The sequence below is a fragment of the Gouania willdenowi genome, chromosome 22, assembly GCF_900634775.1.
Source record: "Gouania willdenowi chromosome 22, fGouWil2.1, whole genome shotgun sequence".
Classification (NCBI taxonomy): Eukaryota; Metazoa; Chordata; class Actinopteri; order Blenniiformes; family Gobiesocidae; genus Gouania; species Gouania willdenowi.
Genome location: NC_041065.1, coordinates 21051862 through 21074646, shown reverse-complemented (window position 1 = coordinate 21074646; position 22785 = coordinate 21051862). Strand labels below are relative to the sequence as shown.

Genomic DNA, 22785 nt, shown 5'->3' with positions numbered 1-22785 from the left:
TGAATATTCAATGACTCATGGTTTAAAAAAAATAAAAACAGGAGGAAAATTATAGGGCAAACCCACGTTTGAGAGAGAATATCAAGGATCAGTAGGTAAAATATAATTGTTGCACAAGCACATCAAAATTGCACATCGCAATAACATTCAAGTACACAAAGATTCAGCCAAACATAGGTATAGTAAAAGTCTGTCAGAACAAAACATTCATCCATATAAAAGTGCATGGTAAAAAATATTTGAAAAAACATTTAGACTGTATTTCATTCTTAATTACACAATAAACTAGGGGACCACACTTTTTTGGAAATGCTTGAATTATTCTAACCCTGGAATTCAGACCAGGTCAAGAGGCCCCTGAACAAACAAGTTTGACTTTTGGAAAACAACAGATTCTTAGCACTCAGTCATTTTCATGTGCTAGGTGGCAAAAACTTCAGTAGATTACCAGTCCATCACAGAACAGTCTTTCCATTAAAATAAAAACCTAATGATAGTGTTTAACACATCTTGGATACACTTATGTTTTTGTACTAAAACATGGCATCAGTAAGTTTGTTCACCTTTCTTTTTTTCTTAGCATTAGTGTCCTAAAACATTTAAAAGATAACTTGCTGGAATTATCCATGGTTTTTTTTTTATTGAGGGATGCTCACTTACTGTCTATTGATCCCATAGTGAGGAAATTAGTTGTTACAGCTCAGAAAGTGCAGTCTAACTTCTAAAACCCTAAACCAGTGTCTTGCACATCCAAGCCTTGATCAAGAATCTTTTTCATATCCACAATACAAGCTTTAGTACAGAAAATGTGTTTGTTCTGATTTACAACAAAAGTGAACACCCATGGAAGTTAAGTACTTTATTCAGTTCCACAAATAAAATTAGATAAAGCTGCAGTTATTCTGCTTTGTCCATCCTCCTAGGAATAAAGGAAAATATTTAGTCTGGTTCCACATGAAGTAAATGCATTAAAATCAGGTAGTTCACCTTAACAAATTTAGGAAAGTTGAATACAGCCCCTTCAGTCCAATCTCCTTTTCTCTTCTGGTATCTTTGTTGAATCTTTTCCCATTCTCCACCTCTTCCTCATAGATTAACATCTTAAAGCCATCCATGCCTGTAGAAAACTGGACCTTAGAGCGAATTATCGGCTTCACTTCAAATACATCATCTTTGTGCATTTCAGCCAAATTCTCTTTTGGCCTAAAATCATTAAAGTCACCATCATTCCCATCAAGCACATTTGATTCCCACTTCTTCCTTTGGGGCTCCTCAGTGGGGATTGCGTCACCTGCTTCTGATGGTGTCTGGTTTCCCACCAGGATCAGGTAATTTATGTCAGCTGGTGCCTGAATGTCAACCTGTGCTTGTTCACCATTTTCCCCTGAATAGTTAAGCTGGTCATTTCTGTTGAAATTCTCAGTAATGACTGAGAAGTCTGGTTTCTGGGGGATGGGCCAGCCATCTACCATTGTCAACAGGCTGAGATCCCACAATGATAAGTCACCTTTCAGATCTAGAGAGGAGTCTTGTTGGACAGGTGAAGGTCGACGTTCAGGTGTGTAAGCCACATCTTCACTTGGTAGCAACTTAACTGCCGTTTTGTCTTCAGATTTAGAGTCTAGAGTATTTTCCTGGTGAGCACTTTGTTTTTGTCCAGGGAGCCAAATTGTCTTTCTAGAATGTGGATTCTGATGTATGGCCACTATGTCATTTTGAGGAGATTTGATGTCGCTTCTTGAGAAAAATGCACCAAAGGGAATAAAGTCCTCAGTAGGTTCATCATTAGAAGGGTTTGATATTAGTGGGATGTTGCCATTTCTCGTTTCAGATGGCAGAATCTTAGGACTGTGCTCAACATCCTCAATTACCAAAAGGTTTGAGCTGACAATCACCTTGGACCCTAAAGTGATAGAATTACAATGATTCAGAATTGTTTCAGCAATCTTGACATAATACAGCTTAGAGTAGTTACCAGGACGATTCTTGGACGAAGAGCCTTTACACTTCGAGCGACAGCAGTTACACACATCTACATCACCACCAAGTTCTTCCCATCTGAAAAAAAGACATTCGGTTAGGCACAATATAGAACCTAGGATTATTTTTCAAGTCAAGATTTTGCTACCTGGACTGCAGAACATTGTAGTTGCAGGACTTGGAGCCATAGGTGACTCCATGGTCAGACACCAGCACACTACAGTGGATATACAGCTAAGGAAGGTAGGAGTTTAGAACCACAAGCCAAGAGAAACATTAAAAAAAGAAAACTCACTTGTGGAAAGAGACTAGACGTGTTGAGTGAAAACATAACCACATCGGCTCCGTTCGATCCCAGGAATTTCACAACAGGATAAGAACCGTCTGAAGTGGCACACCTAGCACATGAGTTCAGTTAATTTGAATATCAGAAAATAAAGTTGCAAGCCTGGCAAATCCCTCACCCTTTGTTAAATATCACTGCACGCCTGGGTCTTGTTTGAGGCTCAGGAGATTCCGAGACAAAGCAAGACTGGACAAAAAGCTGCTGACCTGGCCCGATTTCAGCACCAACCAGAACGTCAACCACCTGCCCTCTTTTATAGGTATGCGGCTTAGCAATGTCGAGCCAGGATGCTGCAGAAATTGAAAGTGTGGGGAGAAAAAAAAAAAAAATACATTTAGTCTTTAGAAACACAAAGACATGTCAACATAAGCACAATACCATTTAACCTAAACAGAAGTAAATTAATTTCACCATTAGCTACTCACATGTCATGATTGTGATGTGAAAAAGTTTGCCGTTATCAATAGGTTTCAGGGGAAAGCTTGGATCCCTTTTTAACCTGAAAACACAAGACTTTGGTGTTTGATAAAACCCAATTATAATGGCAAAACACAAGAAACAAACCTCTTTCGGGTGCAGGAGACATGAACAGAGGGAGGAATTTGCCACAAGTTGGGAAGAGTTTTGGGTTGCAACTGGAGAGAGTTGGTCAAAATCTTTTGACCATTCTGAATCTGTAACAGGTAATTGCAAAGGTGTTCAAATTGATGTAGAAAAGGGAACATTGAAGCTTTAACTCACCGTAGACAAAGTTCCACACTGATCATAGCTATAGGAGAACACATATTGAAAAGGTAACTCTCCATTGGGATAGCAGCCGTCGCCCAACTGCATTTCCCCCTCAGTCCATTCGAGGCCAAAGGATTTCTTGTCGATCAGCAGCGTGAGCTTGGAGTCATCACAGAACACCTGCACTCTGGGCTGAACAGTTAAAGGAAATTCTGCAAAAACACTTAAGTCTGGTGTCCACCAAGACTTAAAGAAGGGGTCACGCGAGGTAAAATCAAAACGCCTTTCAAACGAGAAAGGCAGGGAATTGTCCAAAAACCCTGGATAATCTGTGGGAAATGCAACATCCCGATACTTTCTAACAAACTGAGCATCAACTAAACCTTTAACAAAAAAGCTCAGAAAAAGGCCAATCCAAATTGTCTCCATTGCATGAGCCTCAAACGGAGCCAACTCTGATCACACACCCAATTGAAGCAGGCCTTTAATAAGGAGCTGGAGCACAAGGTGTTGGCAATTAAGGAAATGACACTGGGAGGCAACAGGAAAGCACTGAATAATATCCTCTTAGGATGGGAGAGATAACACACTTTGGATTCACAAATGGTTCTTCTTGTTTTTAAAAGCAATACATTTTTAATGGACTTTTCAGTTGTGCATTAGGCACATACATGTATTGCAAATAGTTAAGTTAAAAAAGAAAAACGATATACATTAAATGTGTTAAATGTCAAAACAATCTCTCACACACAGCCAAGATAAGCTAAATATTAGTTTATATTAACTCTTTTTTCTATGACATTAGTAAGAAATCATGAATTGGATCATAGGATCCAAAAAAAATTAAATAAACACGACAAAAGCTTCTCTATCTTTGACTGAGACTTTTTTTTTTTTCGAGAAAGAAATTTCAAAGCAGCTCTTAGCCATTTGGTTTTTAGTGTTATTATGTTGTTGGATCATAGCTCAAATTTTTAATGGCTCTTCAGGTGGATGGATGGATCAATGGGTATTTGATCAAATGAAATATATATTATCTGTGTAATGGCAACCAATACCAAACTTTTTGAATGCATACAAGTTAAAAAAAAAAAAAAAAAAAATACAGCTTAAAAGGAGTAGTGAGTTATTAGGAGAAGAGCTATTGTTGTCTAGGTACTTTCTTATTTTCTTGTTTTTTTTTGTTTTTTTAAGATAGAAAAGAGAAAAGAACCTATTCCTTCTCTGTAACTCCTATAAATTCAATTTATCACTTAAAAGAAGAAGAAGAAGAAGAAGAAGAAGACACCTACATTGCCTAGTATGAATGTAGTGTGTGAGTGAGTGTTGGTGGTGGTCGGAGGGGCCGATGGCGCACTATGGCAGCCTCGCTTCCGTCAGTCTGCCCCAGGGCAGCTGTGGCTACAAGTAGTTTACCACCACTAAGTGTGGAGTGAAAGAATAATGCCTTAATTCTGTAAAGCGACTTTGAGTGTCTATGATAAAGCGCTATATAAAACTGATGCATTATTATTATTATTAAGAAGAAGAAGAAGAAGAAGAAGAAGAAGAAGAAGAAGAAGAAGAAGAAGAAGAAGAAGAAGAAGAAAAAAGCACATGTTAATATTATTTCCTAATGTAGACAAAAACAGTGTAAACTTTGCATTAAAAAAAATAAAAGCAAGAAGCTAGGATATGAGAGATGTAGTTAATACTTAGTAAAGTTAAATACAGCTGATAAAGTTTTAATATTACCAGTAAATGCTTTAAGTGTTGCAGATCTGGTGTAAGTTATAAGTCTATCAAATTTTATGAAAATGAAACAATTGCTTGAATAATTAGAAATAAAGTGTTTTATGTTGAAACCTCAACATTTCCTACTGCTATAGCCTCCATTATTATCTTACCCTCGAATTAAAGTGAAACTGTAAAAACGTAGTATTTAAGACGTGCTTTTCTAACTGGTAGCCCCTCTATACAGACTATACAGTACCTATGACGTAGCTCACACTTTCAGAAAGGTTGGTAACCCCTGCTCTAACCTTAGGTAAACAAAGCCGCCTTTGGCTCCTCCTCCTCTCAGGGGTGGGTGAGTGGGCGGAGCTTCCGCACAGGTATTCGTCCTCCGGCTGTGCGCGCGCGCTGGTGAGCGCTGAGGAACAACCGACGGAGCGCGTTCATGTTGACTGTCAAATAAAAAGCGCAAACATGACTTCAATGCTTCACGTCCTTTATAACATGAGCTGAGAGAAGACACAAGACGCCATGTTGAATCTAGGTGAGTCTCCCGTCGTGTCTTCCTTGCAGTGACAGAGTGCACAGGCATGTTTGAGCCTATCGGAGTTTTTAGGCGTGGTCTGTCCAAAACTAGCCCTGTTTCCTCTGTCAGTGAGGCCTGTATCTGACCATCCATTACTGTGTTATACACTCCATGTATTAGCTTCTTTATTGACTGTAATTCTACTGGAAAGCCCAAAAAAAGTGTGGACATTTGTTTTAATTTGAGAGTATGGAAACGTGGATGGGGTCTATTGAATGTGGATGTAATTACACAGGAACAGGAATTTATTTACCTTGTTTTTGTCACGGGTAACTGTGTAAATAGTCATTTTTTTGTTTTGCATTGTCTCATTTTTTAGTGAGATAAACAAATTTAGGCACATAAACAAGTGAAAAACAAAGAAAAAAAAAAAGGACAATATTCCAAAGAATTGCTGATGAAATCAAATTAAATTGATTTAATCGACCACACTGAGGAAACCGTATCAGTGAAACTTCTCCAGCTCTCCATTGTTAACCACATACACTCAGCAACATTCTATAATTCACACTAGGGCTGAGACCATTTGATTACGTCCTGATTCGATATTATCACAATATTTACATTGTGATTTTGATTTGTTACATATTGCTATTCGATATGAATCATTGTCGCAATTTTTTTCTATTTCCTCATTTGCCTTATCTGTAAAAGAAACATGCATTTCTAGTCATAGTTCCAAAAAACAACGTGCATCTCACACATCGGTATATTTACATTTATTTCAACTGCACATGAACGTGGCGCATATGACATATTGTGTACGACGTTCATAACCACAGTAATTATCATTTAGATTTGAATGTTCTTATTTTCCTTATCTGCCATGTATTTCAACTGCACTTAAATGTGCATGACACTTAATTTAGCCGTAACCTATGACCACACATTCAGAAATGCTTAAAAATAAAATCAATTATTCACAATTTTATTTCTTTAGAAAAATAAATTAAAAAAAAGGTTTACATTTTTTCCCCCAACCTTTAATTTAATATAGGCTGTTGCTATTGGTCTGGACCCAGACCTCAGACAATCCTGACTATAGTTCCAGCACTTCCACCTTTGATTTATTCCCTTTAAAAGCACCTATGTATGTATGTTTTTTATTTTATATTTTTCTTCATTTGTGTGATGTTTTTTGTTTGTTTGTTTTCTCTATTTTGCTCCTCTGTGTAGAAATTGAACTTGTGGATTTGACTTTAGTATTCTATTCTACATATTTTTATTTCAAACGTTGTATATGACTTTCAAGTGCCTTGTTTTATGTATATATTCTGTACCTTTGCTCAATTAAAAAAAAAAAAGATTCTGCCAGCTACTGTGTTGTGCACATATGGAACACTTAAATCTATGCTCCTGCTCCTGAAATATCCGTGTATCATTCGTACATTCGTTTTTCATTATGTAACAAAAACATGAAAAACAAAACAAAAAAAACAAAAAAACACTCATTATTTGATATTTGTTTCAAAAACCAAAATGAAAAAACGGAAAACGCCTTGTTTTTCAAATTCAAGCTCTTTTGCTGAGACCTTTATTAATTTTCTCCATTACCGATTGGCCAAAGTACGTGTACTCTCATCCGACGCTAACGGCTATGCTAACGGCAGTTCGGCATGACAAGATCGCTGCTTCCAACTGTGCATCCGAAACGTGTCCTTTTCGCTTTAGCTGGTGTTGGGCACAGAACCTCCTCACTGACATTTCAGAGGATTTAGAGACTCGTTAGTGTTGCAAAGCTAAAGATATCACGGAATGTGTAACGCTTCACTTCCGGGTCACGTACTTTGGAAAATCGTAATGGAGAAAAGTAATAAAGGTGTTTGTTTTTCGTTTTTCATTTTCTGTACCGAAGCAAAAGAGCTTGAATTTGAAAAACAAGGCGTTTTCTGTTTTTTCATTTTAGTTTTGGAAACAAATATCAAATAATGAGTGTTTTTTTTTTCTTTTTTTTTTTCTCATTTTTCATGTTTTTGTTACATAATGAAAAACAAATGAACGAATGATACACGGATTCTGAAAGTCCATGAAAAGAAATTTATTTTTTCAATTTTATATAACAAAATAGTTTTGCAAATTGAGGTGAAAGTTGAGATCATTATTAATCAATACCTTCATTGAGCATCAAATAGCTTCAAATGCAGTCATTTGGAAGACAAAAAAAACCAGCAACAGATACGAATGCAGTTTTTTGACTGTGTGTAAAACGTGTGATAGTGTCTGAGCAGTATCACCTCACAGTGTTGTTACTAAAAACACTGGCAGTTTGTCCCTACACCCACTTTATAAAGGAGACGGCAGGTCTCCACCTGACCACTGAGGCTACAAACATGTGATGGTAAATGTTTGCTGACCCCACCCAAAGCCTTTGTCTCATGTGGTTCAGGATTGGGTTACTTATGCCTGCACTGGTTGCTTTACCATCACCCAGGTGTAAATAGTCCAGTGGACTCCAGTCCTGCTCATAATAGCTACAGCTGCATGCTATAGAAGAGATCCTATAACATCTCTATAGGGGTCGGACTAATTGGTATAATGACTTGGAGTGTAGTCATAGTGCGATAACCGCTAATTATTCCCAAAATTAAGAACTTCCGGTCCCCATTTTACTAACCACAAAATGTTAGACATCATCAAATAAAAGACCAAGTTGAATTTTCCTTAATAATGTACTTTGAATAAAAAAAAAAAAAAGATGAATCAATGTAAGCATGAGCTAACATTAAACTGATTTGAAACTCAAAGCCCAGAGGCCAAATCCGTCCCTTTAGAGCAGTGTTTCTCAAATGGGGGTACGCAATGGCACCACAGGGGGTACTTAAGAGACAGAGGAAAATTAACAAACGTAAACATTAAAAATGTAGGGTTTTATAATGTTTATTTTAGTTAAAAATGATAATCACACTGAATATTACCCGCAACTCACAAAACGACAACAAAAACACACAAAATAAGAGAAAAATATACGGAATGATAAAAAGAACGGACAAAATACACAAAATCTCACCAAAAACACACACTGGGAGAGAGAAATACTAACCATTACCAGCAGCAACGCACAAAACAACAACGAGGGCACACTAAATGAGAGAAAATACACAAGATTACTACAAAATACAGAGAAATAACAGAGAAATATACAAAACGACATCAAAAACACACACACTAAGATAGAATATTTGAAAATTTAGGGCAGGGGTGTCAAACTAATTTTAGGTCAGGGGCCAAATAAGGACCAGTTTTAACTCAAGTGGGCCGCAGATTATTGGTCCTAGTTTTTATCAGTCCCTGCAGGATCTTCACTTCAAACATTATTGATTTTATAGCCAATTTTTGTGTAATTTAAAGGAATTTTGTGGAATTGCAAGATTTGTGGAGTTATTTTTACAATTTGCAATTAAAAATGACTACATTCACTCCTGGCCTGTCAGTCAAACACTAAAAAGGTTTTAAGTAGGATTCATGCTCTGCTCACTTCATACCATGAGACCAGCCTGGATGAACTTAAGCGGAAATGGGAAACCGATCTGAATGAAACCATCACGGACTCAGTTTGGCAAAAGGTCCAACAGAACATTAATTCTTCTTCGATCTCACTTAGGCATGCTGTGGTTGAGTTTAAAGTGGTGCACCTTCTGCACTGGTCCAAGGACAAGCTGGACCTGATCCTCCATGTGGGCTTTATTCGTGGTGGTCACTGTAGGCATCAAATCAGCATGATTGCTTTTTGCTCATTGTTTGCTCAAAGGCTTATATTGTATACATGGAAAGATCCACATATGGTCATGGGTGAAAGAGGTTATGGGTCATATGCATTTGGAAAAAATCAGATATACACTGAAAGGATCTATTAATACATTTTATGACCAGTGGCTGCCATTGTTGTCTTATTTTGAAAGTGTGTCTGCTGATAAAGTTTCTTAATTTGCATAAGCTCTGTACTTTGTATACAAATCAGTGCCACATAAATATGTAACCTGATTTTCTGATCCGGTATAGCAGGGGTTGGCAAGGGGGGTTTGTTTTGTATGTGTTTTTCTTGTTTAACATTGTGAAAAAAAATACTGCATTCGTGTGAACATAGGAAAACTGCAAGCCCATAAAACATATTGTAGAATTTCAGATATCTACAACTGGATCATTTGGTATTTTACACAATAATTCATGTTTTCTGGCCTTTTTACTGTCTCCTAAGGGGCCGAATTTGATGCTCTAAAGTGCTGAATTTGGCCCCCGGGCCTTGAGTTTGACACGTGATCTAGGGGATTTTATGCACTTCTGAATGTGTGGGAGGTGGGATGTGTTTGTAAACCACTATGTATCCATACAGGAGTTTGCTGTGCCAGCCTCAAGGACAACAAGGCCCTGATGAAGATGGGTTTGGGGCTGGTGCTGGTCGGACATGTCAACTTTCTCCTTGGAGCGCTGGTTCACGGCGCCGTGCTCAGACACATCAATTTGCATGCGCAGGCTCGCACCTTGGTGTACGCCACTGCAAATGTCATCGCCATAGTGGCAGGACTGCTGGTAAGAGAACACTTTATACACATTAAATCCTGAATCATTGAGCAGTAAGATATTATAATTTTCCTGTGTTTTTTTAAATGTTTTTATTTGTTTTCCCCAAACTTCTCGTCTTCTTTTAGGGAATCATCGGAGGAATAATAGCCATCGTTCTTTCCAAAAACAAGAAAAACAGGATCTTGGTAAATACTATGTGTGGTGCAGTATTTTCCTCCTCCACTCAGCAGTCACCCAATATTAGCTCACTCCTGCTATGACTTGTCTCTCATGCTAACTAAACATAAACAGATTAATCACTTCTCTCACTTAAATCACAGTTATTCCAACATTCAGTGTGTATTGTCATAACTGTATACATGAGATAATATCTTGTTTTATGTTTTTCTTGACTGGGACAGATATTTCTGATATCAATCATGCTTTAAAGGTGGAATAAATACATTCAAATCAAATATTTCCCAAGAATATGAATAATCGTTGAGAATTTGAATAATTATTTTAGTGCATACACACAATGCGATGCTGTGTTTTTTTTTGTGTGTGTGTGTGGGGGGGGGGTCTTGGACTTCCATGCATTGTTTCTTCCACTTGTGTCCTACTGGTGCAGAAGTGGGTCCTGCTGGTCTTCAGCCTACTGGCAGGTCTGCTGGCCGTCGCCTCTGTTCTGGGCCTAACCGTCTCTATGATCACGGCCATCCTTCACAAGGGGCGGAGCCTACTCACCCACTGCAACATCATTCCCGGGCCTGACTTTGGCTCCTCCAGCGTCACATATGAATGTCCCTTCGATCCCACTCGTATCTATGTAAGTGAAAGAGTGACATCGGTCCATTACTGAGTGTTGCTCAGTGTGAAATGATGAGAGTTTTACGTTTATGTCCCTTAGGCGACCACCCTCATCCTGTGGGTGCCACTCATCTTGATGTCTGTGGTGGAAACAGTGTTCAGTTTTCGCTGCTTTGCTGCCTGCACCTCATTCCTCTACCTCTGCCCGTGCAGGAAGAGGCCGACCCGAGCAAAAAGGGTAAGCTGCATTTTAGGTTTATTCACCGTTTTATTGTCGGAAGCATCAAATAGGATTACTTAAAAGTGAAATTATGGAAGATCCAAGTGTAAGGAACTGCTTTCCTTCAATCAAATATTTCCTTTTATCAGTTATTTCTTTATTATGGAGTAAACCAAACACTGTAAAGTTACAACTGGTAACATGTTTTATTGAACAGTCAAAGTAAACAGTGCGGAACAAATTGTTGTTTGCTACAGATTGGAAGACACTAAGTATACTTTTTATAATTGGCACAAGTGCTCCCAAAAGTCACATCGTTTTTCCACAAATGATGAAAAACGACATCACTTTTGGTGGAATCATTTCACATTTTTTTCACATTTTCAAGACTACGATTCTGGCAGGATGTAGCAAACATTAGGTAGCCAGAGCTTTAAAGCTAGGGTAGGTAATTTTATTCAGATACACTTTTCACGTTTTTGGTTGAAATTGTCTTTATGTCCTGACAGAAATTAAGATCTTGAGCCACCAACCCTACCTTTAACACCAACTAGCAGTCAGTTTATGTTTGAAATAGTACAGATGGTCCCTGACCTAATATAATTATTGCTATTATCAACAGTATTTTGCATCATGTTTCTCTAGATCAGGTGTGTCAAATTCAAGGACCGGGGGCCAAATCCGGCCCTTTAGAGCATCAAATTTGGCCCGCTCGAAAATGTAAGAATGATAGAAAAAAAACATGAAACATTTTGTAAATGACCAACTAATTCAGTTGAAGATATCGCAACACCTCCGAATACAAAAATGTAATTAAAAGTTTTCCAGTTCTTATATCACATGGCAGCAGTAATTTTTCATCTCATCAATTGTTGAAAATCCAAATCCAAAACTGGGCAATTTGATTTCGATTAATGTAGATGTCTTGTATTAGAATTTCTATTGTAATTGTATGATAATATAAATTAACTCATTGTAGCTCATCTTAAAGGTAAAAAAGCAGGCTGGGTAGAGACGACATCTGGCTGCCTGGTCTGTTAAGGAACGTGAGCTATCATTCAGTGTGTTGTCATTGAAGACCACATAAAACATGTTGCTCAAAACACATAAAAAAAACCTTTACATATGTGATGAGCAAAGAATGGTAGAAACATGTCCAACAATGATCTTTCACGTCTGTTGTTTTTTTCTTTATTCTGTTCAATACAGAAAAATTAGATGGTTGGTGTGATTTGGTAAAAAAAATAAATCTTCTGTTGTGTTTCAGGTGCGTATCCACAGAAGGGTTGAGAGCCCAACGACACCTGAGGCACGTGACCCAGATAAGGATGCTGAGGCTGATCCAGCCGAGCAGGAGGACCTGCTGGACAGCAGCATGGTGGTGGAGCAGAGTCAGTGGCTTTAAAACTGCTGGACATGGATATGTAACTTTTAGTTTGTTGTTGTTTTTATCGTGTGTGTTACTTTAAAATGTGTTTTGGACTTAAAGGCAGCCAACGGAGCCGAAAGAACCCTACGTTTTTACAAATGTTTAGCAAACCTTTTTTTTACTGATTGTGTTTTGAATACACTGCCAACATGTTTTATTGTATCATTGTTTTCACAAGTTTTATTCTGGTTTAGCTCCAAAAAAAGGGAGTGTTGCAAAGTCAATGCCACTATCAGGCCTTCAGAATAAAGGCTAGGACTCATCCACAACAGGTTGACATTCTCCTCCTCAGGACAATTTGTTTCCCATAATTGTGACTCAGTTTAGAAAGAGATTCTTTAACACTTGTTTGAAAATCTTACATAAAATGCAATAATGGACACTGCTTATATCAGTGATTCTCAACTGCTCTAGCATCAAGACCCACAATCTAGACTTATCAAAATACAACCCAAAGCTAGGAAAATATTTATATTCTCAAATATATTCTGTTGGGGTTTGAAGTTAAAGTAAATAATAAAGTTACCATCACCTATTGTGAGAGGTGTAAACTGACATACTGTATGTACTATTACTGACCATAATGTATGGAAAAAACAAACAAAACTGGAAAGAAAAAGTAAAAAAAAAATTGACACCCCAGTGGTCCTAATCATCTTCCATAATAATGTGATCATAAAATACTACATGAAATACATTTCCTTAAAATAATAGACAAGATTTTATTTAACCAAAGAAAAATGTCCAGAAAGCACAAGTTGGGAATTTGTCATATTTCTCTACACATGGAAACTTTAAGTTTGTGTAATATTTTAAAATATTTCTTAAAAAATTAAAATTAAAATAAATTTTAAAAAAAACCTGCCGCATTTAGGGAACTCAAATGGTAACGAGCTCATGTGTTTAAATTTCAGGAATTTGCTGAACATATGCATGTGAACCCAAAATGGATGAGATTTTAAAAAAACATAAATACATAATTTCCAAGTTTGACATGGTGTCAAACTAACATCCATTTAATCTGGTTTTAGGGGTACACTGCTGCATAACATTAAATATTTAAAAGTCCTTTGACATTAGTGAGCAGGGTGATTTAATACTTCAAGACAATAACACATTACGGTTGCAAATGCTGAGTTGTACTGTAATGTTCTAATGTTTGATGAACTTATCAATTACCCATTAAATGAGAAATGGCTTTTTTTAAAAAGCGTTGAAACAATGGTTTAGAGACATTCCCAAACAATTTTAATCAAACACTTTTACTCGTTTTAGGCAGAATACAAATATATACAACAAATCAAACCATACATCAGCTACTCAAGTCCTATTTACAGACGGACCTGAGGCTAAAAGCAAAAGCCTCCAACATCTGTCAGATACGTTGCTGTAAAGGACGCAAACTAAACATTAGCCTTAAAAAGAAGATTGAACTTACACTGAAAAACTACTTCATAAAATGCAACCTTCTCACCGACTGTATATTACAGAGTAAGCACCTAATGTACAAACATGCTCCGACTACTTCTTTAAAAGGCACCAAACAACAGTGGGGCTGAAAGACAAAAACAGTAGCCAAAAATATCTATGATTTAAATAAATTAAATCCATCAGATATAGAAAAGTGGGCAAAAGGAAAGAAAAAACAAAGTACATATAGCATAAAAAAGGTTCAACATAATACAAGTACAATAGAAATAGTAAAAACACTTCAGTCCATGAACAGCAAATTTGAGAAGTGACAAAAAAAACTTGATGTTTGATCTCAGTCCCTTATTCATGGTGTCTCTCACTGATTCCTGCAGCGGGTGATCTCAGGCTGTGCTCATCACTTGTTTAAGCCAGCCAGGACAGAAGCTCCTCAGGGTGTTTTAGACTCCTCTTTAGGCCTAAAGGAGCCAAAGTAAACGCATGATTAAAGCTGCCATCAGGTCGTGTCCTGGTCAATGCGTGTGCTGTGCATTCTCACTTGGATGTGTCCATCTTCTCCTCCTCTGCCACATTCTCTTCTTCCTTTACTTCTGTAAACACATTCAATGGTACAGATTTGGACCAACTCCATTCTGTGTGCCGATTAGTGATGTAGCGAAAACACTCGTCACCGAAACAGGACGTTGTGTTCACGCGAGTAAACACAGCGGTCAGCGAGCAAGCTTTTCTGTAAATGGAATAACTTGTCTGGACACACGGAGCGGCTGTTTTTCAATACATCAGAGCACTAAAGCATCTTCTGAGCAGAGTAACCCTCGGTCAACACGGACCACACATTTCACAGAGATCCTCTTTACTACATCACAACGATACTTGGTCTCCATTATAAAAATCATTACTTGGATGGGATTAAAGAAATGATGCACGCTGCAATCAAAGCACACAGAGCGTATGTGCGTCTTGGAGATGCACACGCTGTGTGACTTAAATGCACTTTGTGTTTTAATGAGAAAACATATTATAGGTCTGTACATTATTATTTACTCCCATACTTTTTGCGCAATGATTTTTCAAAACTTTTCCAAAAATATTGTACCAAATTTACATGACAGTTTTGAACCACTAAGATCTATTTAAGACCATCACTAGTACATTACCATGTACTAGTATAACAGAGGTCTGACAATGTGCCACGGTTAGTAGTAAAAATATGGCACAGGGAACGCAAGTTGTGTCTATCACTTATCCATCGTACAATGGCGCAATTGCCTTCGACATCCATTTTGCTATATTTTTTCAAAAATAACGATGCATCAGCTATTGAATGTAACGTTAAACAACGACTAGCTAAGTGCTACCATGTTTAATTATGAGATTACAAATTTAATTTGCAGACACATTTAGTAAAAGCGATGTACAAACAATGTGTTAGGGTTAAGGGACTTCATTAACATCCCATAGTAATAGCGAAGATTGGATTTTAAACATTAAAATAAAACAGGCTGTATTTCCAAAACAGTTAAATTATTCCATGACTTTTCCAGACTGGAAAATTGGTTTTTCAAATTGCGTAACTTTTTCAGGAATTTAATTTAATTTAATTTTTTATTTATTTATTTATTCAGTTTATTTCCGACATGGTTACATTCACTTTTTTTTTCATTTTTTTCTTTTTCTTTTTTGTACATGCCGAAAAAGGAGACGAGAGAAGCAGTTTGCTTATCCGGGTCCCGTCCCCTGTTTTACCATCGCAAATTTACATGGGTTTACATGTCTCTCTGGTCAAACATTCTTGAGTTGAACAGTCCTTTTTTGTGTATTCTCATCTGTGTTGTCCTCCTCCTCTCTATCATTGTTCGTGACCTTGGGGACCTTGTATGTAATGTATGAATGAGGTCAAGTCAAACATTTTTTATTTTATTTTATACTGGGCATTGTTAGAATGTCAACGCTAAATAAATGTTTTCATATTTTTAATTGACTTATTTTTGAAGCATTAATATTCATTTATACAATTGCAATGTTTTAATTGTTGTGAGGTTAGTACACATTCAGAGCCATAAATGCAATGGGACTAATAATATACATAGTTCTGATATATAAAAACCATGGGAGATTTTACCTTTTGTCTCCTCTTCACCTTTCTTCTCCTTTTCTTCACCCTCCTTCTCCCCTTCGGTCTTCGCTCGCTTGACTTTCGTAAAGCTGGCTGCGTTTCTGCGACCTCCTTCACCTTCATCCTCTGAGTCGGAGAACTCCTCCTCACACGCTATCCTCTTGTCATGAGCGCGGACTGAACGGTGTGAGAAGATCATGTTATATGGAGGTGTAGGTAAAAGCCAAATGATTGATCGTCTGAATCTCATCCTTATGAGAGAAACACTTACTGGAGATACGCTTGTTGGGATCCTCCTCCTCCTCTTCGTCTCCACTGTCCTCCTGCACAGCGTCCTCTGGGATGGCCTGCATCTGAACTCCGGGGGCGTGAGGCAGCATTCGCAGGTTTTCAAACAAACGCTGCCTGTAGGCAAATAAATCAGGATGTATTACATCAGCCTGTGATTAAATATTAAAACTTTAAAGTTATGTGGTTTCATGGACTTACTTGATCTTTTCCAGGTAGTCGTTGGTGTTCTGATTGGTCATGTTGGAGGGGCTGATGTGCAGCTTGAAGTCAGGTCCAAAATATTCAAAGTAATCGTTGTAGGGCAACTCTATTGATGAAAAAAAAGCTTATTTTAAATTCAAAGATTATCCACTTTGCTCTACACAACTTTAAAACTACTTTTGAATTCAACTTTGCACAAATGGCAGACTGGTTTCATAAGAAATATTCACTTAGAACAAGTAAAACCAGAAAATTATGAGCACGTTAACACTCCTCAGAGGTCTTGACAAAGCAGGTGTTTTTTTTTTTTCAGATGCGTCTCAATAACATAATCAATAAAAACATACACAGCAAACTTAATTAAATAAGTCAGTCTCAATGATTCCAGCAAGTTTATTTTGTCTTGTTTTAATAATATGTTAAGGTTTCATTTAGTCAAACAACGTTTAGCCTGAGAGAACAAGTTGGCCACGCCCCCAAAAAGAACTCATGAGGACACATGAAAGTGATCAGTAGATGCCTCTGAGGAAGACTGACAGTTGGCAGTTGAAACATGTCAGGAAATCAAAGCACATTTCAAAATACATTTCCTAAAAAAAGTTGTCTAATTAAATGAAACCATAACATATTAAGTCAGTTAATACTTTTCAAGAAAAAGTTTTAGGCAAACATCCACTGACCAGCATCACTACTGGTATGGTTAACCTATAACGCACATTAGATATTATTTTTTACAATGACAATAGTGAATGAAAGTAGTTTGAAAATGATTCAAATTGCGTACCGTTGGGGATGGAGCTATCCAGAGCCACGGCGGTCTCGTACGTCCAACAACGCGCCACGTTACGGATGGTGTAGCCGCCCCCGCCCAGCATGAGCAGCGGCAGGTTGAAGCTCTTCATGTATTCCACACACTTGGCATGTCCTGAGCACACGCAGAGACAAACATTTAGCGTATGGGTTAAAGACGTTATCAAACAGTGACGTTGCAGACAGAGAGATTTAATCAGCCACCTTTGATGGTGAGGTTGAAGCAGCCGAGTCTGTCTCCTGACAGAGAATCGGCTCCACACTGAAGGACCACAGCGCTGGGCTGGTACATCTCCATCACCTTCGCCATGATCTACAAAAACAAGCAACCATGACACAGGGCAGGGGTGTCGAACTCATTTTAGTTCAGGGGCCAAATACGAATGTTTGGCCCGCACATGAGGCTCCGACAATATTCAAGCAATAGGTGACAGGTAGGGACTATATTTATTTAATTTGGGGAAAGCAGGATTTTAGAAAAATGAGGTATCTCTCAACAATTTGAGAATAAAAATGACTTCCATCGTGTTAATACAAGCACGGAAAAACTGAACCCCTGTAAATATTGTAGAGTTTCATTGAATTTGTGACAAATTGAGTACTTGTAAAAGTTCTACTTCCAAATAAATCTGTTGAAATGTTATGTTTTTTTTTTTTTTTTTAAAGTGTAGTATTTTGCATGAATGCCAATATTTGTGTGGCTGTGATAGTGATTTAAAATTACACCCAATTTCTTTTTAATTTCAATAAATAATTCCCATGAAAAGCTTTTTTTTTTTTTTTTTTATATTGACAAAATTCCTGAACTGAAGTTCCCGTGGAAATTTGCCAGATATTTTACACTTTTTTGCAACCCTACTGAGATATCCACAACTACATTATTTGGTAATATACACAATGACTCATCATTTTTACTTCCACCTGCAGGCCGGATTCGGTCCCTGGTCCTTGAGTTTGACATGTGACATACGGTGATCATACGTCCAGTTTTACCCAAACATGTCCTCTTAACGTCTTCTCTGGGCTGTCTAGGGATATTTTACAAATTGATTAAATTACCCGAGTTTCCCAGGGACCCTGAACGCATCTTCAGGAAAATGTTAATTTAAAAGACCGTAACTCAGCTAATATTTGCTCTATCTGAGAAATTCTACCAGTTTCTGAAAGCTCAGGAGTTGCTCTTTAAAGCCAATGCTGTTCATTATGAAGATTTTGCTCATTTGTGACAGAATAATTAAAGATGCCAGTTTGTTTTGATGAAATTGTCACACAAAAGAGAAAGAGGACCAAAGTCTAAGAGAAAGAGAGTAAAAGAGACCAAATAACAGTGGATTTAAATGAAAAGGTTATTTTTTTAAGTGAATATTTAATGATTATTTACTGTTCCGTAAGCCCCAAGTTTTTTTAATCGTTTTACTTACTCGGAAGCAATGTTTCTCATTGTTTCAATGATTGAAAGATTTTAAGAAGGTATATATGAGATTTTTGAAGGACAGATTTTTAAAGTGCATAATAAAGATGGTGGACTTTAGTCATCACTGATTTCACTTTTTTTTTTAAGCCTTATGACAATAACTTATTTATTTTACTGTATTTTGCTGTTACAAGGTATATTCAAGAAAATGTCGAATACTTTGAGTATGACGAGGTTGGCCCAAGTCTCCTTTTCTTTTTGGAAATCAAAATATGGTCGCCCTATATGACATCTCCAGGATTCAGACTCTACAATCCAAACACTAGTTTCATTTATTTACATTTACTCACCGGCTTGAATATGGCTTCATACGACTCATCATCGATCCCGTCTCTCAGTGGGTAATTCACAGCGTAATATTTTCCCTTCCCAGCACCAATGTCCTGCACAGATAAACATGTCAACTCACTGCTTTTTTGGAGAGTCAGTTGGAATTGGCTGAAAATTTTAAACCAGTTTAATTCCCATTAATAACATACACGGAGGTCCCCAGTGCCAGGGAAGTATTCTCCATATTTGTGAAAGGACACAGTCATCACACGGTCTGTGGTGTAGAACGCCTCTTCAACGCCGTCTCCATGATGGATGTCGATGTCAATGTACAAAACTCTCTGATGGTACCTGAGCAGACGCAGGAAATAAGATTAGTCTCCTCATTCTCACAGGCCTACAGGTGAGCCGTTCAACCGAATCGCTCAACGTACTTTAGTAACTCCAGGATAGCCAGCACGATGTCGTTGACGTAGCAAAACCCTGAGGCTTCGGACTTCTTGGCGTGATGCAGGCCTCCTGCCCAGTTGATGGCGATATCCGTCTGCTGTTTGTTCAGCTTCACAGCACCAGCTGAGCAAAGCACAGAGACGAGGATGAACAAATGTGCTAGACGACAGGCTGGAGCAACGATGGTAAGATTATGGTCTCGATCAGAAAAATTCATTTAGACGACTCACCCACAGATCCCCCTCCTGAGAGCTGGCAGAACTCAAACAGGCCGTCGAACACGGGACAGTCCTCGCCCACATTGACTGCAAAGAATGAATGTGAAACATAAAGAAAATCAGTCAGCTGAGGTGTGAGGACCAAAGCTATTGAGGACCAAACCTGCTAAAATTAAACGAATAAATAAACGTGAAAAAGGAAAACTGAAAAGAAAAAAACCCACAATAAATATAATTTGAAAAAATTACAAAACTTATAATGTAAAATCATCCTTAAATAAATAAATGCAAAAAAAAAAGAAAATAAATTGTTTTTAACTTTTATTCATTTAATCTTTTAATTTATACATATAAAAATAAATGTATTTAATTTTTTACTTGTATTTTTCCAGTATGTCTGTTTTACTGCCTGCCAAAGAATAAAATAAAAACAAAAAATATTCTATATATATATATATATATATATATAAATAAATTATTAAATTAATAAAAGTTAAAAAAAAAAGTGTATTTTCTTTTTTATTTACACTTCTATTTATCAATCTATATTCAATTTTGGAATTTTTTCCACTTACATTTTTATATTTTTATTTAATTTTCCTTTTTGTCATTTTACATATTTATTTAGTTACTAGTTCACTTTTAATTTTGGCAGGTTTGTTTCTCCATACAAAGTAGGTTGTCCATCAATTCAAACACTGAGAAAACTATGGCACAACTACTAAAACCGTTATCTTACATCTCTGCATTTGCTTGCTGTACTCCGACATGTTGTCTGGTCGAATGGAACGCAGAAATTTGATGTAATCATCACTGTGGTACTTGGTCATCTCCTCCCCACTGGCTTTGTGTGGACGCTTAAAGGGGAAATCACACTTGATAAAAAAAACAAACAAGCTTGTTTTTAAACTTTCTTGTCATTTTACATACGTATATTTCCATCTTTCTGTAGAGTCCATAGTTGAGCAATAGGTTGTGCGTCATGCGAATACGATGGGGCTTCATGGGATGGCCCTGGCCGTAGTAGTAGTTTCCAACATCACCTACCAAAACAACAAAATAAGACTTTTTAGAAATGCAAACTAACAAAACTCATGAAAGTAATGATGAATCTTATACTTAAAAAGTGACAGGCTGGAGCTGAAGTTGCACTCGTGACTTCTTTAATTCTCACATTTACACAAGGGCATCATACAAACGATTTTACCCATAAAATGTAATATCGCTCAACATCATTATTAGTTTTTCCACCGATAATGGAAACCCGATATGTGCTGATGTTTTAAATAAAAAATGAATGGTCCTTTTTCAAGTTACTAAATCAAGTTACTCAAATACATTATTAGGGGTGCCCCGATCCGATATTAGCCTGAAAACTAACATCGGCTTCAAATTTCCAGATTTTCCTTTTTTAAATCTTATTCAATTGTAGAATACTGTAGATATTATGTTGACGGTTAAAATGTATGTAACCAATTGGTTAATAATAAACGGGTCAGTTTTTCTCATACCGACTGTTGCTGACTATTGTTCTCTGTTTGAGTAAAGTCATACCAAAAAATAAGTAATTCTTTTTTTATTTAAAAAAAAAAAAGAGAGAGAGGAAAAAAATAAATAAAATAAAATATATGATTCATGCTGAAATCAGATCAATCGGTATCGGCAGATACGCAAGGCTGCAATATCGGTATCATATCGGAAATGAAAAAGTTGTATCGGGACATCCCTATACATTATCTTCTCGAAAGTGTCTAAATATATGGTAAACAAAACCATAGCCCCCAACTATGGGTACATTTCTGGACCTTTTCTACATAAACATAATGTGCCTGTGTTTTCACCGTGTCTGGATGGCGTCGCACTCAAGGATTCTTCCTTCTGCTAACGTGGGTTCAAGTCACACTTTTGACATGTAATTTTTTTTCATTTTAACATATTTAACACGGCAAATTCCACCTTTAAAAACATATACCGCCAAAAATAAATATTTTAGGGTATTTCCTGGGTTAGGGCTAAAATAAAAGGGTTAGCAGGGTACCTAAAAATAAATGAGCTAAAATACAACTGACAACTTTAAGTCACGTAGTGCACCTATCACGTGACCTAAACTGGCCAATGAGGGGCGCTGCATATGCATAGAGTGGCCTATGGTAGCGAGAACCTGTTATATTACATGGAGATGTACATTATGTGGCCTAAAATCCAGTTGTGGGAGGGGGTCTGACTGTGTATGTATTGGTATCGGTTAATATTACAAACTTAGTGTTGAAAAATATTGGCAAAAAGCTAAAATTAAACATCTCGAACCATTATTGTGAGCTATCGGCTAACATCTACATTTCCTTTCTCACAGGAAGTTGTACCCATAGTACAGTAGTCCCTCCATGAATAAGGTACCATAAGTGCATGCATTAAAATACACACTGTTAAAAATGGTTACTCTGTTGTATGTCATGATAAAAACATATAATGGTGATAATAAAAAGAAGCCACTGTTTTGCAGTTATAAAACAAGAGAGGTAAAATCAAGTAAGCAGGTGAAGAAAGTATGACTTATGTGCTTTAGTCGTGTAAGTCTTCCTAAACTTTACTTTTACATTTCCTGCATGTGTTGCAAGTAACAACATGTGTTTCTAAGCTGTAATTAGTGATTAAAAGGCAGGATGTGGATTTAGCAGACTAATCCGTCGCAGCTCATTGTTAACTAATTGGAGCGACGATGAAGTGGTAGTTTGCCATTGTTAGCCTGCTAGCTGCTGCCCCGGTGATAAGTCTACATTAAGTGCTCATAAACAGCATTAAATTCTCAGTTCCGTAAATTAACAGAAACCGGTGAGTTTGTGAGAAGTGTAGAGGAAATATGAGTGTCCGCATGTGGCGCGATGTAAAAGCCGCTGTAGCTGATGCTACTAGCCGAGACAAGCTAACGAGCCAGGTTAGCAAAGACTCAGCTATCCGACCGTAACTGATCATTCAAGCGCAGACGCACATCATTGTGCTCACCGAGCAAAGCTGGAGCTCTGCTTGCAAACACGGCGGGCACTTACCGTCATAGTAGTAGCAAACTTTTTTCTTTGTTCCTTGGGAAGTGAGCGCCATTTTAGCCCTATTTGATCGCTTTCCCCGAGCGCGCGCACGCACACACACCGCAGGAGAGGAGGGAAGGAGGGCGCTTCGCTGGTTGCAATACCACCAGGAACCACTGGGAGGC

General features: G+C 37.4%; 3 protein-coding genes across 3 annotated transcripts; 1 reads left to right on the top strand and 2 right to left on the bottom strand.

Annotated features, from left to right (window-relative positions):
* Positions 1-844: 844 nt before the first annotated feature.
* Positions 845-3708, bottom strand: zpcx (zona pellucida protein C). Its single transcript, XM_028438620.1, has 9 exons — positions 3068-3708; positions 2891-3000; positions 2752-2825; positions 2445-2616; positions 2276-2378; positions 2129-2214; positions 1976-2058; positions 988-1903; positions 845-919 (listed from the first exon to the last, which is right to left on the bottom strand). The coding sequence occupies exons 1-9, from the start codon at positions 3482-3484 to the stop codon at positions 898-900; spliced, it is 1983 nt and encodes a 660-aa protein (XP_028294421.1). The 5' UTR covers positions 3485-3708; the 3' UTR covers positions 845-897.
* A 1421-nt stretch (positions 3709-5129) lies between these two features.
* On the top strand, positions 5130-12468 carry tmem54a (transmembrane protein 54a). Its single transcript, XM_028437919.1, has 6 exons — positions 5130-5312; positions 9685-9881; positions 10001-10060; positions 10486-10683; positions 10765-10902; positions 12152-12468. Exons 1-6 carry the CDS (start codon positions 5300-5302, stop codon positions 12287-12289), a joined length of 744 nt encoding a protein of 247 aa, XP_028293720.1. The 5' UTR covers positions 5130-5299; the 3' UTR covers positions 12290-12468.
* Positions 12469-13538: 1070 nt separating this feature from the next.
* On the bottom strand, positions 13539-22768 carry LOC114456573 (probable histone deacetylase 1-B). The gene is made up of 14 exons (XM_028438433.1): positions 22622-22768; positions 20505-20617; positions 20314-20431; positions 19587-19661; positions 19341-19479; positions 19116-19257; positions 18927-19019; positions 17367-17475; positions 17137-17277; positions 16350-16458; positions 16132-16265; positions 15867-16037; positions 14283-14334; positions 13539-14202 (listed from the first exon to the last, which is right to left on the bottom strand). The coding sequence occupies exons 1-14, from the start codon at positions 22671-22673 to the stop codon at positions 14175-14177; spliced, it is 1476 nt and encodes a 491-aa protein (XP_028294234.1). The 5' UTR covers positions 22674-22768; the 3' UTR covers positions 13539-14174.
* Positions 22769-22785: the final 17 nt, after the last annotated feature.